Below are 17,326 nucleotides of genomic sequence, written 5' to 3'. Positions count from 1 at the left end.
TGTGAGTGTTATTACTCGCTGAACATACTTGGGCTTTAACTGGATAAATGAGTCGCTCCTTAAAAAATAGACGTAATCGTATTTTCTTATTGGTTGGGGGGTGGGAACGGACAATTTGTGTTCAATGAATATTTAAACAACGACACACTCACTTCCTTCTTAGCCAACATCAGAAAACGAAAGATACCCTTCTAGATTTCTGAGCTGTTCTTTACGCAGACAGGCACCAGAGTTCAGACAGCGCTTGCAGGCTTTCGGATAGGAAAAACGTCTACTGTTTGTTTTAACTCTTTATCTTTCCATGGGGAGGGGGGAAAGGACAGGTACTTGAGTTTGGCCACTCTCCCTGAAACCTTAGCGAACTCCGGTGCAAATGCAGCTGTTTGGCCCGCTGTCTGACGAATGTGTTCATGCTTGAATTTCCCCAGCAACTTCGACACAGACCACACGCCGAACTCGCCCTGCAGTTAGAATGGAGTTTTCGGAACTGATCAAAACGGCTAACGTGGACAATGTTGTCCTCAAGCAGCCGTTACGTCCTCCGGTCAGGGGGACGTTGTGTGTCACCAGCCACCACCTCCTTTTGTCTTCCAGGGACGGGGATACCATGGAGTTGTTGCTTCTGCTTAGGAACATTGATGCCATCGAGAAAAGGCGAGTTCTACTTTTTTTCCCTTTTACTTCTTGTTGTAGCCTGTACATACTAAAACATGACACTTACTTTGTGTGCACTTGAATCAGAAAATGAAACAGATGTTGATGTTCTATTAGGTATTTATTAGATGTGGGTTATGAGGAATAATAATAATAATAATAATAATAATAATAATAATAATAATAATATTTAATGTTTAATGATTAACAACACTGCAAATAATAGTTGTATCTAAACAGTTTGCATTTGCAACTTTAATATAACTTTAATATAAACTGCACGTTTTCTTCACACTTGTTGTGTCAGATAACTCTTCTTAATTATTTCGTTACAGTACCCATATTATGTATTTCAGTGTAAGCGATTGCCTCTGGGCTGGTCCAACACTTCCACCTCATGGATTGGGTAGAGGATTAGGGAGTGTTGCAGTTACTGTGTAGGCTTCCTGATCATCTTGAAGCTCTGTCAGTACTGTACTGGGTACTAGATTTAATCCCACTAGTATATTTTATAATGTTTTATAATGCTTGTTGTCAGAACTTTATAAAAGAGGGAGACCACATGACAGAAGTTTATTATACTGCTGCTTTCTGGTTTCAATTTGAAGATATGCTGTTTATGACAAAGTAGGACAGCCAAGCAGGACAGCGATTCCGATCTAAAGAGCAGCGTTTCACTGACAGCACACAGCCAGGTTCAGACAGCTATGTGTAAAATACACCAGGCCCTGCTGCCCTGCATTGTGCCAGCTGTCCAAATACACGCAAGAAGTTCTGTTTATTTAACACAGCATGCGGAGATTGCATATAATATGTTGTACGTGGACCAAGTCAAGAACACTCAAGTTGTTTACAGGATCAAGAACTATGATGAAACACGTCAACTCCAAGAGATTTAATTTCAGTGTAGCTCTGAACATGACGTTGGGATGCCTTCACTGCGCTTGATCATCACAATTCTCCATGGGAGTGCTTCCATCCTGGGATACCATTAAATACCACAGAACACAGCAAACCCAGAGGCCCGCTAACCAACACAGTAATGGATGTATAATTCCATTTGGCTTGAGCATTATAGCCACTGAGTGCAAAACTAGCTGCATTGATGGACTGCTGTCGAGGGCTGGGGATTGCCCTGGCACCAGTACCCTAATGGGTTACACTCAGCGTAAATTAATCAAGATCCTAGTAACTGAAATAGATCCGGTGTAATAGCTGTGGAATCAGAAAGAAGGGATGCATCTGTGTGCAGGGATTGCCAGAGCTGACCCTGACCCTGAAGGAAGGAGGAGATGCCGTCAGTTTCTACAGTGATAAACACTTTCACCATTTTGTTCCGATACAGCCGTGGCACCAGCAGTGTGGCGTTCATGTCTCTCGTTCCCGTAAGAGGCTGGGCAGCAGTGATTCTGTAGAGGAAACAGGAAGCCAGCAGTAATACAAACTGAGAATTCTGAATAGGTTCTTTAGACACACTAACTGTAACACAGTTTTTTATAACACAGCATTAAAGCTTTACCGGCACACGAGTAACCTGCCATTTTAAATGTTATTGTGATAAACGAATGTCTTGTTTATAATGGAAAATGAAACCTTTTCTAGATGGTTTGTAAAGGGATCGAAACTAAAGCGTGAGGTGTTTTTTTTTGCATTGCTCGCTAGGCACTGGAAGGTGTAGATAACACTGGAAGCATGCTGTTTATTAAACCAGCTCATGTTCAGACACTTCACTTCCAATCACTGACTCAAATACTAACTTTCTTTAACATCCCTCACTTTATTTTTCCTTTGATCAGTGTTGAGAATCTAATTGGATACCCCAGCAGTCTATTTAGGAGATCTGGCCAGAGTGAAAGGTTTGGTATGAAGCCACTTGCTGTCTGCTTTCCTCCCCAGGCTGAAGCAGTACTGGGGACTGTGCTGTGCTTTTGGCACCAGCACTTTGCATTAAGCAATACAGCCCTTTGCTCAGAAATGCAAAACTAAGTTGTTTGCTATTATTTTTGCAACATCACCAGATTGCTTTTACTTTTACCCAAAACATTAAATAGTGCCTAACGTAGACATACCTTACTTAATACATTCAGTGATTCATTCACAAAAGTTTGCTGCACTACTTGCATATAAAGCATCTTGCTTAAAGCTGGCGAATACACACTGCTGCTCTGTGCTAATTTCATAGAAATGCTCAACAATGCTGTTTCAAAACATGTTGTAGCCATGGTCAGATTAACATCTCTGTCAAATAAACACATTCAGGAAATTCTCAATTACTGTGAGAAGAGTGTAGGGAAGAAAACTGAATGCTTTGATATTTCAAATGAATTAACAAGCCTAACCCCTTGCTTCAAGTTTTGTCCCTTGCTTTAGCTTCCAGCATTCAGATCCTTCATTTTCAGAAAAAAAAGACTAAAGACTTGTTCTTTACCGGTAGCACTGATCTTAAAACTCAGTTTAGATTTTGGATTGTGTTTTCTAAATGTCACGTTAAGTATGTAACGTATCTGATTTGTATTTGATTTGAGGCAAGACTGAATCCCAGCCTGGTCCAGTGTACTGTTTATATACTTTCAAACTGTCCCCGGCTCTGAAAGAGAGGAAGAATGCTGAAAAGAAGATCAAATCAAGCGCTTCGGTTTTGTTTTGTTTTGTCTGCTGAATTCTTGTGTGTTTGAACTGGCATCTCCGCTGTCTCTGTCTGCCACTGCTTCTGTTGAAGGGAAACTTCATATCATCAGCATTTGCCTGATATTTAATTTCATATCTGTTTGATATACGCTTATGTGTGCTCTGTATGATTCTCTGTTGTCGTTTCAGATCAGTTTTCAGAAAAAAAAATTGAAAAAACTCCTAAAGGCTGTTGGTGGGGAAGAATATTAGCGTTACACAGGATTTCTCCACAATCGGCCAGAGGAGTCTTTTCAGAAGTGTAATATTTAGTAAGCATAGCATTACTAAACAGAAACAAGAATCATACAAACACACATAATGTTAATCAGGCATTCAGTATTAGATACCTCATATTCATTAAAGCAATTCATTAAAGACTTGTACATGTCTTTGTTTAGGTTTGTATCTTCCGGCACCATCACTATCAAGTGCAAAGATCTTCGCATTCTGCAGCTGGACATCCCTGGCATGGAAGAATGTTTAAACATAGCTAGCTCCATTGAGGTAAGAAAGCAGGATGCATTTCTACTGCTGGCACATAGAGTCTTGCAGAGCTGAGAGCCTTGCAGAACCACTGTAGTGCACGCTGCTGTATAATGTGCTAACACCATGCATGTCATTTAAAGAATCATTAGCAGAAGACTCTCTTCTCCCTAGACCCTCTCGTCCCTGGAGTCTGTGACTGAGATGTACCCTTTCTTCTACAGACCCCTGAATTTACACCTGCAGGAATGGGGTTTGCATACCCCTGAGCGGGACTTCGACCAGATAGCTTCACATGTAAGCCTTTTGCAACCAATGTTGCAGAAAAACCGGATTTTAGACCACTGACCTTTTTAACAACTAAAGCAATTAGTGCTGGTTCTAATTTAAACAAAGTGTACAAAAAAATGAAACATCAGTACCTACTGTCAGCCCTATATCAGAGTCTGCCGGATATGCTGCAAGGGACTGAAACTGACCTGCAACAGGGAGATGCAGCTTGTATACAGTGCAGAAAACATGACAGAGCCTTTCCCTTAATAAATGAATCAGTCAGTTAGTGAGTCAGCCTATTGCAGGTATTCCCCACCCTGTTTCCTAGAACGCTATACTGATCTGCAGTACGTTAGGGTGCTGTTCCGCTATTAAGTTAACAGGGGAGATATTATTATTATTATTATTATTATTATTATTATTATTATTATTATTATTAGTTTGTTATTCTCTTCTTCTCTTCAGACAGACCGCTGGAGACTGAGCTGTGTGAATAAGGATTTCTCGGTGTGCCCCACCTACCCCACGGCCGTCATTGTCCCCAGATCCATTGAGGACGAGACACTGAAGAAAGCAGCAAAGTTCAGGCAGGGAGGAAGGTTCCCAGTGCTCAGTTACTATCACAGAAACAATGGCATGGTAAGCTGAGCTCTCGTAACAGGCACAGGGCTGTTTCTCTGTGGGTGGAGCTGATTTGGAGCCCTGCCGATATCAAGTAGAACTCGTTTTCTGCTGATGTTAAATATAGTCCCAGTGGGACTGGAATGGAGATATTTCTAGTCCCTCGCATTCTGCAGCGGCGTTGAGCTCTGACTCACCACTTTAGCTTGTTCTGTCAGCAAAACAATATAGCTGCAAATTCAAAATCTTAATGAGATGGAATCGCTGTTATTCCTGTTCTAGCCCCGTCGGTCATTTTTTAGAACAATTTTTAAAAATGTTTATGTGAACTCTATGGGGTACAAGAAGTTACCCTGCTAAGACTTTTAAGAGATGTATCTGCCCTTATAAAGGTTTTTTGAATGGGCCTAGATTTTCGAAAAATGTTGCAAAGTCAATCGCTTTGCAGTGAGACAGATGCAATATACTTGTGTAACCAAAAACAATTAACAGTTAACTCTGTAGCTAGGGATCCTGCACAGCTGGTAGTTCTCACACCCCTGTTTTTGTTCTGCAAGAGTCTATTCTTACTCAATCTTAAAACAAGCCTAAAAATAGCCATTTTGAATGCGCCACAGTGCCATCTAGTGGCACTGCTGTGCATATTTTACTCTTTAATACTGTAATTCAAATACAGCACAACAATATCACAAGGTTACATGGTACAGTATTTAAGGTATTCAGCAATGCTTCTGTGAAGTTAAATACATATGTAAAACACAGTTTCTATAGCATATAACATATAATAATGGAATAATAAAGTGAAGTGTGTGTCCCTGTGTCTGCCCAAATAAAAGTCTAGTAAGGTATTTTTGCACTTTTTGCCATGCTTTACTTATACCTTGCATATACATATACCATGCTTTGTTACATTTTGCTATGGTAGACCTCTATAAGGCTGTGTCTGTCCTGCCAGGTGATCATGCGCAGCAGCCAGCCCCTGGTCGGAGCTCACAGAAGACGCTGTAAGGAGGATGAGCTCCTGCTGCAGGCTGTGCTGGGTGGATCTGACCTCGGCTACATCGTCGACACGCGCTCCGCACAGCTGGCGAAGCAAGCCACGCTGATCGGTGGTGGCAGCGAGTCCAAATCGAACTACATTAACTGGAAGAGACTTCACCGAAACCTGGAGAGGTACAGTACTGGGGGAGGGGGACCCCTTTATTTCATGCATTTTTATTATTATTATTATTTTTTTTTTTCTTAGCAGACGCCCTTATCCAGGACGACTTACAATTGTTACAAGATATCACATTATTGTTACATATAATTACCCATTTATACAGTTGGGTTTTTACTGGAGCAATCTAGGTAAAGTACCTTGCTCAAGGGTACAGCAGCAGTGTCCTCACCGGGGATTGAACCCACAACCCTCCGGTCAAGGGTCCAGAGCCCTAACCACTACTCCACACTGCTGCCCCTACACTGCTGCATTTGGGGGTTAGTTCTAAGAAATGGTTTGAGTGTGTGTTTCCGTTTCAGAGGCAAAGTGCTGCAGGAGAGCTTGATTAAGCTCGTGGAAGCCTGTAACGACCAGTCCAACAACATGGACCGCTGGCTGAGCAAACTGGAGAACTCAAAGTGGCTGTCTCACGTCAACTCTGCACTGATCACTGCAGGGCTGGTAGCTGAGTGCGTGGAGAGGTAAAGTCTTCTTCTGTATCCGTTTACTACCAGGGAGAAATGCTTGAACATTCTACATGTTTTCACTCCTGGAATGTGCCAACGTTGGCGCCCACATTGAAAGGCAGGACTGTTATTTTGTGGGAGAGAGGTTCTATGAATTACATAACAGTTCTCCCCAGTAAACCCAGCTGGCTTACTGTGGCTTGTCTCCCCAGGGAGGGGCGCTCGGTGCTGGTGCACGGCTCCGAGGGCACAGACACCACGCTGCTGGTCACCTCCCTGGCACGGCTCATCCTTGACCCTGAGTGCAGGACGATCTCCGGCTTCCAAGCGCTCATTGACAGGGAGTGGATACAGGTACGATCCCTCGCACACCAGAGCCAGGAGAGAGGACTGATAACCAAGGTTTTAAACCAGCTAGGATATATCCCCTGCATTATTTCCTAAGGCACTATTGAATCAAACATCTGTATAAAGGAGGGCATGGGACATTACATCTGTAAAAATGCCCTTTGTGTTTTATAACCCTTAGTTAATATTTCATTGAATATCGTCCATAACCTTGAAACCTCTCAAGGTAAAACTTATCAGAAAGTAAGAAACTACTTTAACTGACCTTATTGAATGTCTCCAATGAACGGTGAAATAACACATATATATTTTGAACTGAGGTAAAACTAAGTAGGCAAACGTTTCTGCTACTGCCCTTGGGTACACAGAAAAAGGCCCCAGCTGAAACGTTTGTCACTTGCCTTCGTTTATAAGGTTTCCTTACAATTCTGTCTGATTCTGAGTTTTGAAGTGATGATGTTTTTTAGATTGAACGTTCTCCTCCCTCTTCCTGTGCTTGTTTTGTGGTTGTGTGTTCAGGCCGGGCACCCCTTCCAGCTGCGGTCTGCCCACTCTGCCTTCTCCCACGCCCGACTCCGCCATGAAGCGCCCGTGTTCCTGCTCTTCCTGGATTGCTGCTGGCAGCTCTCCCGCCAGTTCCCGCTGTCGCTGCAGTTCAACGAGGCCCTGCTCACCCGCCTCTCCCAGGAGGTCTACGCATCCAACTTCGGCACCTTCCTGTGCAACAACGACAAGGAGCGGTGAGTGCAGCCCGGGCGTGGCCAGACAGATAAAACCTGAAGACAAACGTTTCCAGTAGTGCCTTCTTCAGTGTCATCAGAACAGCTGCGGCCAAATTTTTTTTAAAAAAAACTACATGAACGTAATTTAGACATTTTATTTACATCATGTAATCAAAGAAACTGGTATCGTAAAAGTCTACCGAAAGCCGTAATAGTAGTATTTCATGTTAGATTTCAAAATGTTACATTTTTCAATTATCGGTTTTTTGTTAAGTATATGGAAAATTACAAAGCGCTATGTATTTCAATATGTTCACATAACATTATCCAGCAGTTTGTATTCGACTGTATGAAGTAAAATGTGTTGATTCTATCGGGTGATGCAATACCTGTGGCAGTAGCTGTGTGTGGTTTGCCAATTTGGCTCTCTTTGGTTGTGTGACAAGCATGCAACTCTTATGTGTAAAGACTCTGTGTATATATTTCTTTCATACCTTTAACATTCTACCTGGAGGCACACAGGATGCACTAATTATCTTCACATGTAATCGGTCTGTTACTCAGCCCCCGCTCCTTCCCCTGTGTCTGCAGGTGTGCTTTCAGAGTGAAGGAGAAGACTAACTCTCTGTGGGCCTGGATCAACAGGCCCTGTGAGCTGGGCAGGTACACCAACCCCCTCTATGAGTGCAACAGCCTGGCGATCTGGCCCTCTGTGAACCCACAGAGCCTCCAGCTGTGGCAAGGTATGCTGTCTGTCTGTCTGAATGGAAAGCCTTGTACAGTTTGGTAAGGGCCAGGTACTATACCAAACTTCAAGCGCTCTTGTGATTGGTCACCAGAAACCATTCTATATGTTTTTTAAAACACTCAATCAAAAGCTCAGGTGGGTATAAAAAAGTATACAAACTGACACTTCCATCAGTATTAACTGGGTTATACGACAGTGTTTAGTATATATCACTTGAGCTACAACTCATGGGACTAAGTACCAGCAGGGGCAACTCTTCCAGTCTATACAATTGTCTTTGAAATATTAGCAAATTCAAAAATAGAACAAAGATCTTCCACAGAAGGAACAGAAGAGCAGTGATAGTATTGCTTGGTCCAATGAGAGGTCAGACATGTGCTGCTTCAGTAAGGGAGCGTGGCTGGAGGGGGTGCAGTGATCAGCAGCCTCTTGTGTTTACAGGCTTGTTCTTCAGGTGGAGCCACTCCACACAGCATCTGGACGAGGCATGGGAGGAAATCAGTCTCATTGTGAGTGAGCACAAGGCAAAGGGCAATACAGACAGCACGCTTCCAGGAGGGTCAAACTCACAAGCCCCTGCGGGAATCAGTTCGATCTGTGAGCCTTGCTGTTAACCTCTGAACCTCCGGTGACCCAGCGGACTGTCTGTCCAGAACCAAGCACCGATGCAATGTGAGGTCACCATCGACATTCTGCACCACGCTGTGTACAGGCGAATGACAGTATGTATTGGTTTCAAAAGGACCAAGTGCAGTGGCACCATCTGGAATAACCCTGTTCTTTCAGAATTCCTCTTCAGGAGAATGTGAAATGAAAATTGTTCTGCCTGCTCTGAACATGTGTAACAAATAGAATTTCTGCAAATATACCCAATGGTAGCTCCATTAAAGGTGAAACAAATGTCATTATATTTGTTTGTGCCTGTCACTTGCAGACATGCTACAGACCCTTGTCCTAAACCGTGAAAAGCTTTGATAAGGGTTTAATTAACACCTGTTGCATATATTGTAAAGCTGTCTCCACACAAGACATCTTTGCAAATGAGAATTCAGTTTCCCATGGGCTCTTATTGCTTGAAAAAACACAGACTGAAACTTTAGTAAATTGCTTTTTTTTCAATTGTGATGATGCTGCTTTTTTTGGTTTCTGCAAAGCCCACAGGATGATTAAAAAAAAAAAAATACTGTACTGACTTAACTTGCGCTCGTCAGGTTTAAATGAAACAGAATTTTAAAATGACTCTGTCAAGGAGAGAGCGTGGTTTACACAGTACCATTATGCCCTGCATCCAATGGATCAATGTATAACTTCACGACTGGGATTTAGGGACACAAATGTTATTTTCCGCTCTGTTTGCTCGCTGTGATTAATTGTCCTGCGATGCAGCTATTTCTATTAAAGGGTGTGACGTAGGCTGCTGTGTCGGCTTGACACAGCCATGCATTCCAGCTTCATCTGCTCTGCGGGGGCTCTACAGGAATAAAGAATAGTCTGCAAGTGGCCCCGTTCGTTTTATTCACTGACAGTACCAGTGACGTCTTTGGACTATAAACCCGTCACTAGGTCTCTGCTCTTGCAGAAACACTGTGCAAAAATACTGTTGGAAACTTTTATAAGGGAATCATGTTGTCGGCATAACAGAACATGAAAGATCTTGTAGCTGCTTCTAGTAATACAAGATGGGTTTAGTCAGACACGAGCCACTGAGGTGTCTTCCAAACCATGTTTATATGTTTTACTGTACATGGCAGGGTGGGTTTAAAGTCACGGTCACTGCTGCTGTGGTAAAATATAGTTCAACACATCTTAAATCCTTATTTACTGTAATTCTATATTTAATGGATTAAATGTGTAAAGAGTTGTATGCAGGTTAAACACACACACACACATATATATATATATATATATATATATATATATATATATATATATATATGTATATAGTCAATGAAAAACTAGACTTGATTTAGTATTTACAGTCATCTTTTATATTTTGCGTCTGTGTTTTTGTAATTTACAATTTTGGGGTAGTAATGACAGATGCACGCCCCTAGCAATCATTTCTACAACCGCCTCACTGATTAAGCTTTAAGGAGTCTTTTCAGAAGAAGCCCACATGGTTGAAAATGGACATTGCAAGTAAGCCTGGTAAAACTGACTGATGGCATATTTGGTTCTAAATGCTGTTTTTTGCACTGGTTGCTAATTTAATGTACTGCGCTGCCCTGACCTCAGAACTCTGACTGCTCTTGGTCGTATGTATCTTTGTTGTTAGTTTTATGCACTGTATTGTAACATGTTAGTGTATTTGTTGGCTGATGTTACACATCTGAATGTTAAAATAAATGCCTTCCTGCTGCAGGAAGTCCTTGTAAGCAATGTTACGTTACCCTGTAATTGCCTGTCTGAATTAATTATTATTTATCAGACACCTTTATTCAAGGTGAATAGAGATCAGAGTGTATAAACTATGCATCAGCTGCAGAGTCACTTACAACAACATCAACACAATGGCTGAGGTGGGATTTGAACCGGGGACCTCCTGGTTACAAGCCCTTTTCTTTAACCACAGGACCACACAGATTCACAGTCGCACTGAAAAAAAGAAAAAAAAAGGGTTGAATGCTGCTTTTGTATACTAATTTAATTTACATCAAACATGTAAAAATGTAAAATACATTCAAAGGTGTGGGACTCTATCTTTAAACCTTTACTGATCTGCTACAGCGGGCTGTAATGAGTTTGACTGAAGAAAACAAAATGACATTCGAAAGGGTAGTGAAATACAAATTCTACAACCGTTCACTCAAACGACTAACTCAGCACGAGCATCACAGAGCACACAATACAATCCGCAATGTTTGCCAGTCAGCATTTTTAACACACGTCTGGCTTTGCACACTGGGGTATGTAGTTTTGTGTCAACTACACCAAGGACCCGCAAATGGGCTGCAGTTGCAGTTGAACTACAAATCCCATCATGCAATGTGTTGGTCAGCTATCTGACCAATAGAATTTCGGTCCGCTTCATCAACAGCCAATCAAAATTTAATCCTTTAATTCCAAGGGTTACATACCTCTAAATCCATTTTATCGCCACATTTCCTCTGAAGTTTACAGTGCGGGGAGCTATAGTTACGTGACTTTTAAAGGTAAGTTATACACTGTTTTGTTGAAGAATTTTAGTTTCTCTGTAAGTGTACAGCGCTTTGAGGTGTTCCAGAAGAAACTTTATAAATCCGTATTGTATTGTATTATATTGAAAGCGTTGTCACTGAATATGGTTTAAACACGTATCGAACAAGTACACAGTATGACGTTTGATTTGTTAAATAATTTTAATTCCGGCAAGTATGCGCGCACCGTAACTACGTTTTATAACAATGTACATTTTTAAATAGAGGAAAATTACTATTTTCAGCAATAATAATAATAATAATAATAATAATAATAATAATAATAATAATAATACCAAAAGACTGTCGTTAGTATTAGAAGAAAAATACATTTGTCATATTTTTTCGTCACTTTTTATTAAGCAAACACACATAACCAGCGTGCTGTGAAATGTATTATGCTACTAATGGAGTTTAATAATATTTGATTAAAATAAGCGGATTGTAGCCTATGCACTCTTACCAAAACGGCTATTGGACTGCATATTTATTACATTACATTTGAGTGTTGTACATTTCAAAATCGAATTGGTATCCAATAAAGTTTTGCTTTCAGTTTCATGTATGTATTTTTATTTATGTGTTGTTGTTTTTTTTTTGTAATCTCTCATGAGCACTTTTTTTTTTTTTTTTTTTTTTTTTGCTTATCAGCAGACTCAACATGCTGTCTGTGCGGGTCTGCAGTCCGGGCTCAGCAGCGAGCTTGAGGTTCTGTCTTGGATGCACCAATAAGATCCCGTTGATGCGAGAATCAACGAGGTGCATGAGCTGGTCCCCGCGGCAACTGCGGGTACAAATATCCAACCCACCGGACACCGTCAAGAGCGAGCACCCCAGAGTTCTTATCACAGGTGCGTCACGGGGAACGAAGAAGGGGCTCGGGATGTCACACTAAGGATGAATGCCCATGTGACATATATCCTAACGCATATAAAGTTATATAAAAATCATGTTTGTATCAAACATTACAATTATCGGTATATGTGTTTATGTAATAGGTTTTCAATGTCATATATCATTTCACGTACGAGGACCATGCGCATTTAATAAATGTTGCTCGTGTACAGACTGACAAATTGAGCTGAAATGACTCCAGAAACCTGCTAGACAGATATGGATTAAAGCGACGTCGTTTCTTTCATTTTTTTTTCAAGGTGGTCTGGGACAGCTGGGAGTTGGGCTGGCCCGACTTTTAAGGTGAGTTGAAATTGACGAGTTTCCATTATGAAATGGTGTCGCATCGATTACCTGCTCCACGCTTCATCTGTTAGTGGCAGACGCACGCTGCACTGCCGAACCACACAGCACCACAGGATACGTCCTCTTTTGCGAAAGAGTATTAACAAAGCACGAGAAAATAACATGTTAGACCACCAATAGAAAAAAGTAGTTCCTGATACACATGAAATACAGCGAAAACCACCGCCTGAGTACTCCTATCTGGCCACTGGGTGTCTCCACGTTTTTGCTTTACTTTTTAACGTTGAAACTACAAATTGCTGCATGCCTCTTTCTCTAATGGTTATAATCACATTTCTTCTAACAGGAAACAGTATGGCAAGAACAATGTGATCCTATCAGACATTAAGAAACCCTCCGACGAGGTTTATAACAGTGGTAGGTACCAGAGCTTGCATACATTAACATGTTCAAGTTTATCCATTGAAAATGAGTTGCAGACATTTGGAGGTTCTAACCCTCAAGAGAAGCCAACACCTGGGCCAACAAGATAGAGAAGAAAGACGGTTTAGAAAGCCTTGGTTATAAATCATTTGAAGAGCAGGCTTGTTTGGACCTGTAATCACCTTTCTTTTAAAATAGCAATAAAGAAATCTATTTCACTAAATCATAAATGCATGAATGTCCAACTGGTGTAACCAGAAGTTGATTTCTCATGGAATGAGATTCTGTCTTCAAAACTGATATACTGCAAACAGTTTGTCACAGAGACAGTAGCTGTTCTACTCCACCCGGGTCATCTCACCTTATGGGAACTAGACTCAACCGATAAGGAATGTACTGGTAGATTATTGAAAGGAATTAAAAAAAACCAAAAAAAAAAACAAACAAACAAACGAAATTGTGCTCCTGTGTCTTCCCACAGGCCCCTTCATTTACGCAGACGTCCTCGACTATAAGAACCTACAGGAGCTGGTGATCAACAACCGGATCACGTGGCTGGTGCACTACAGCGCCTTGCTGAGCGCCATCGGAGAGGCCAATGTAGCGCTGGCACGCAGAGTCAATATTACAGGTGAGGCCTCTTTGTGCTTGGCTTTTCTTATGTATAAACCCTATACAGAGAGCTCCCTGACGTGTGTGTGTGTGTGTGTGTGTGCGTGTGTGTGTGTGTGTCTGCCTCAGGCCTGCACAACGTCCTGGATATCGCGCTGGAGAACCGCCTGCGGCTTTTCGTACCCAGCACCATCGGAGCATTCGGCCCCACCTCCCCCCGGGACCCCACCCCAGACCTGTGCATCCAGAGACCCCGCACCATCTACGGGGTGTCTAAAGTGCACGCCGAGCTCATAGGCGAGGTGAGACCCCCACTTTATACAAGGCTTTCACAAGGATCAGACCTCACCAGCAGTTTACCAGCAAATTACAAACCTTCAACACATCATCTCTCTTGCTTGGTTGGGTATTATCTTTGGAAAAAAAAACATATATATATATATATATATATATATATATATATATATATATATATGAAAATATAGGTGCATCTTTTAAATGTATATGAAATCTATACTGTAATTCTACCCCTTATGGCTGCATAAACTGAATTGTCACATGTGGGTAAAGTTATGTTCAACAGCCATTACCAAACACACTCTCAGGGACGCAGGTATTAGAACATGTATGTGAAGTAAAAGCTCCCCTTACTTATGACAGCACAGATTACTAAGTACTAACCATGTACTAATGTAATAGTTAACTAATAATGAACTACACCGTATTTATCCAACACTTACTTAGGAACTGCTGGTTACCAAGTTCTCACATCTATAAGGAAACCAAGTTCTGTGATGCACGGTTTACCAACCATTAAGCCGTTTACTTTTTCCAGTACTTCCACCACAAGTACGGCTTGGACTTCCGCTGCCTGCGATACCCAGGAATCATCTCAGCAGACACAGAGCCAGGAGGAGGAACCACAGGTACAAGGGGAACGTATTCAGGAGATCGCAATGCTGAGCTCTTGTGGGAAGTTGCTGCGGTGAAGGAGACATGATTGGACCCTCTAAATTGGGGAGAAAAACTGGGGTCAAATATCTGGCTGCAAAAGTAATAATATATGAATAAATAAAATAATCTTTCTTAGCTTCTGCCAAGGTTGTGCAAGGTTTATAAAAAAATTAAGTTAAACCTGGAATAACTGCTTTGTTACGCTATAAGGATGAGACCAGACCATGTTTCAAATGTTACCAATGTCTACCATTTATTAGTTCCAAAATAGCAAACATTACATTCTACATTGAACGTTATTGTTTAGCAATTGATAAAATTACCTGAACCCCTGGAGAGCTCTCAGATGCTACACCGATGGTCCCGATGATCTGGAGGTATTGGGAGCTTCTGTCTGTGTCACCTCTATGCCTGTTGTTTATACTCCAGTAGGCTCAGAGCCTACGTGACTCGTTTGTTTGTTATCTTACTAATTATAATTGAAATTATTTGTTCAGCTATTACTTCACTAAGGTGAATCCAACCAAAAACTACTCTCTTTTACAAGGTTACTGTGGTTAATTGTTTAGCATATATTTCTCCTTTCCCATACTTTCTAGCACATGTCTTATCAATCAGTCGTTGTAAGCATAAGGTCAAGTGGGTATTTACCTTAGCAACTCTACTTACAAAGTCATTTTCAGCAAAGTGGTTTAACATTAGCAATACATTTTCAATCCACAGTTACTACAAAACGAGAATGATATTAGCCACACCAGTGATTTTTTTCTACCTGTTTTATTCCCATACAAGACTATGCAGTCAAAATCTTTCACAACGCCGTCAATAGCAAGACATTCGACTGCTACCTGCGACCGGACACCCGCCTTCCCATGATGCACATCAGCGACTGTCACCGTGCCACCCTGGAGTTCCTGCAGGCCCCGGCAGGGCAGCTTACTCTCAGGACCTACAACATCGGAGCCGTGAGCTTCACCCCGGAGGAGGTGGCCGCAGAGATCCGCAGTCACATCCCCGAGCTGCGGGTCACCTACACCATGGATGCTGTGCGTCAGAGCGTAGGTAGGTAAGAGAAACAGCGCAGCAATGCCCCACAGCCACGGCATAACCTTCAATTGCCCAGTCAGTCACAAACCAACCCTCTTGCAAAACATACAAAGCGCAGAATAATAACCTTTCACAAAATGTGTCATTTAAACCAGTGAGGCGCAGATTCACTTTTAACCCTTAAAGTAGCTTCTAAATGTATTTGATTTGCACCGCCCCCTTTACTTTTTTGTGATGTGTATAATCATTCTGCGTGGTTCCAATTGCCATTGCTTCAGTGTTTGCTGCCTGCCAGTAGATATATCTACCAGCCTAGATCAGAGAAAGAGTCTTTATAGAAGAGCCAGCACTATCTAGTCATCTGCCACTTTGGAAACAAGTTTGCTGTCAATACACTATATGGTGCTTAGTAATATAAACACCCTCTGGATGATCTAGCCTACATTATGTCTATGACAGGCAACTAGAAATGAAGAGCAGTCCCTGAACACAGGCAGTATTGTGTGAGTATGATTTGCAAGCATGAAATGGGAAGGAGGCAGTAAAAAAAAAAAGGATGGAATAGGAAGTTTCTTACTCCACTCACTGTGAAGGTGATCAGCTGCAGCCTGGGTGACTTGTGTGATTTATGAGGATCCCTGGATGGTCCACCTCACTGATTCAGAAAGTCACCTTTCAGTGTGCAGCCAGGCGGCAGATTACTTCCAATGAGAGGTTTAATTCAGCTGGAAATTAGTGTTATAAATCACCCACCTTATCTCCCAAGCACGGACGTGTAGGATTAAACAGGAACCAATCATTGACTTGCGCTTATGTATTTTTTTTTCATCATTCCCTTCCAACCTTACTTTCAAAGCTTTTTTAGACCCGAGGTTATAATTTGAACTTTCCTCAGTGATGTTAAAAAAGCTTTTCCTAATATACTGGTACAAGCTGGGTAGTTTCTAGTCTACCGTCACCTGGAAGTCAAGTGGCTCAAGGTCACTGCATATGTGAAGAGTCTGCTGATAACGTGAAGAGGTTAATAGGCAAGTACTTACAACCTATTCAATTGCAGATCCACTTGCTTAGCTACTGATTGCCAGGGACTGGCATGTGTGAGTGTGTTTCTATTTCTGTTTCCAGTGCCCAAGATCCTTTTCTGGAAACCATTCTCGATGGATAAACAGTGCATTTCAGTTTTAACCGATTTCTCATTTCTCCTCTGTTCAAAGCGGACAGCTGGCCGAGGCGTTTCGATGACAGCAACGCTCGCAGGGATTGGGGCTGGAAGCCGTCTTTCAGCCTGCCCGAGCTGGTGAGCGACATGCTGCGGAGCGTCAGAGCGCAGAGAGAGAAGGAGAGCTAGCCACGGATCCACACAATCGCTGGAACTCAAGAGGCTACATTACATCCAAAAACAACTGGGACTTGCCCAGATGCCTGTTAGTTTTCACATTCGCGGTCTCCCTGGCATGAGAACCGGAGACAAACACGTCAGGGGTGAAGGGGGACGCAGGTTGACACTAAGTGTCTTACACTAAGGTATTTTCTGTCAGTCAAGCATATTTTGACATTAAAAAACAAACCTATTTATTTTCATTACCTTATGATTTTACTTTTCTTCTGGAATACGTAGTGAATATTTAAATATTTGCAGGAGTAAAAAGAGTGTGTTTTAATGTGTTGTATGAATATACTTCAGTCTTGTTTGACAGCAGTAAAAAGCTTTCTCAATAGTGTATTTT

At 41.8% G+C, this 17,326-nt stretch overlaps 2 protein-coding genes across 5 annotated transcripts; both read left to right on the top strand.

Moving 5' to 3' along the window:
- The first annotated feature begins 138 nt into the window (after window positions 1–138).
- zgc:154055 (uncharacterized protein LOC556036 homolog) lies at window positions 139–10,568 on the top strand. 2 transcript variants are annotated; one of them, XM_034023017.3, is made up of 10 exons: window positions 139–654; window positions 3,723–3,828; window positions 3,982–4,104; window positions 4,546–4,719; window positions 5,657–5,874; window positions 6,223–6,384; window positions 6,582–6,723; window positions 7,237–7,457; window positions 8,031–8,182; window positions 8,629–10,568. In XM_034023017.3, exons 1-10 carry the CDS (start codon window positions 473–475, stop codon window positions 8,799–8,801), a joined length of 1,653 nt encoding a protein of 550 aa, XP_033878908.3. In that variant the 5' UTR covers window positions 139–472; the 3' UTR covers window positions 8,802–10,568. The 2 variants fall into 2 exon arrangements, with proteins under 2 accessions (XP_033878908.3, XP_058856266.1); XM_059000283.1 differs by lacking the exon at window positions 139–654 and adding an exon at window positions 1,564–2,510.
- A 691-nt stretch (window positions 10,569–11,259) lies between these two features.
- On the top strand, window positions 11,260–17,320 carry LOC117413232 (L-threonine 3-dehydrogenase, mitochondrial-like). 3 transcript variants are annotated; one of them, XM_058999703.1, is made up of 9 exons: window positions 11,260–11,339; window positions 12,015–12,214; window positions 12,518–12,560; window positions 12,910–12,980; window positions 13,468–13,617; window positions 13,728–13,900; window positions 14,434–14,524; window positions 15,345–15,614; window positions 16,814–17,320. In XM_058999703.1, exons 2-9 carry the CDS (start codon window positions 12,025–12,027, stop codon window positions 16,945–16,947), a joined length of 1,122 nt encoding a protein of 373 aa, XP_058855686.1. In that variant the 5' UTR covers window positions 11,260–11,339; window positions 12,015–12,024; the 3' UTR covers window positions 16,948–17,320. The 3 variants fall into 3 exon arrangements, with proteins under 3 accessions (XP_058855686.1, XP_058855689.1, XP_058855687.1); XM_058999706.1 differs by having other exon boundaries at window positions 15,345–15,618; XM_058999704.1 differs by having other exon boundaries at window positions 11,283–11,339; window positions 12,018–12,214.
- Window positions 17,321–17,326: the final 6 nt, after the last annotated feature.

This window comes from Acipenser ruthenus, chromosome 25 (genome assembly GCF_902713425.1).
Source record: "Acipenser ruthenus chromosome 25, fAciRut3.2 maternal haplotype, whole genome shotgun sequence".
Taxonomy (NCBI): Eukaryota; Metazoa; Chordata; class Actinopteri; order Acipenseriformes; family Acipenseridae; genus Acipenser; species Acipenser ruthenus.
Note: the sequence above shows the minus strand (reverse complement) of the source record. Positions and strands in the feature narration are given on the sequence as shown.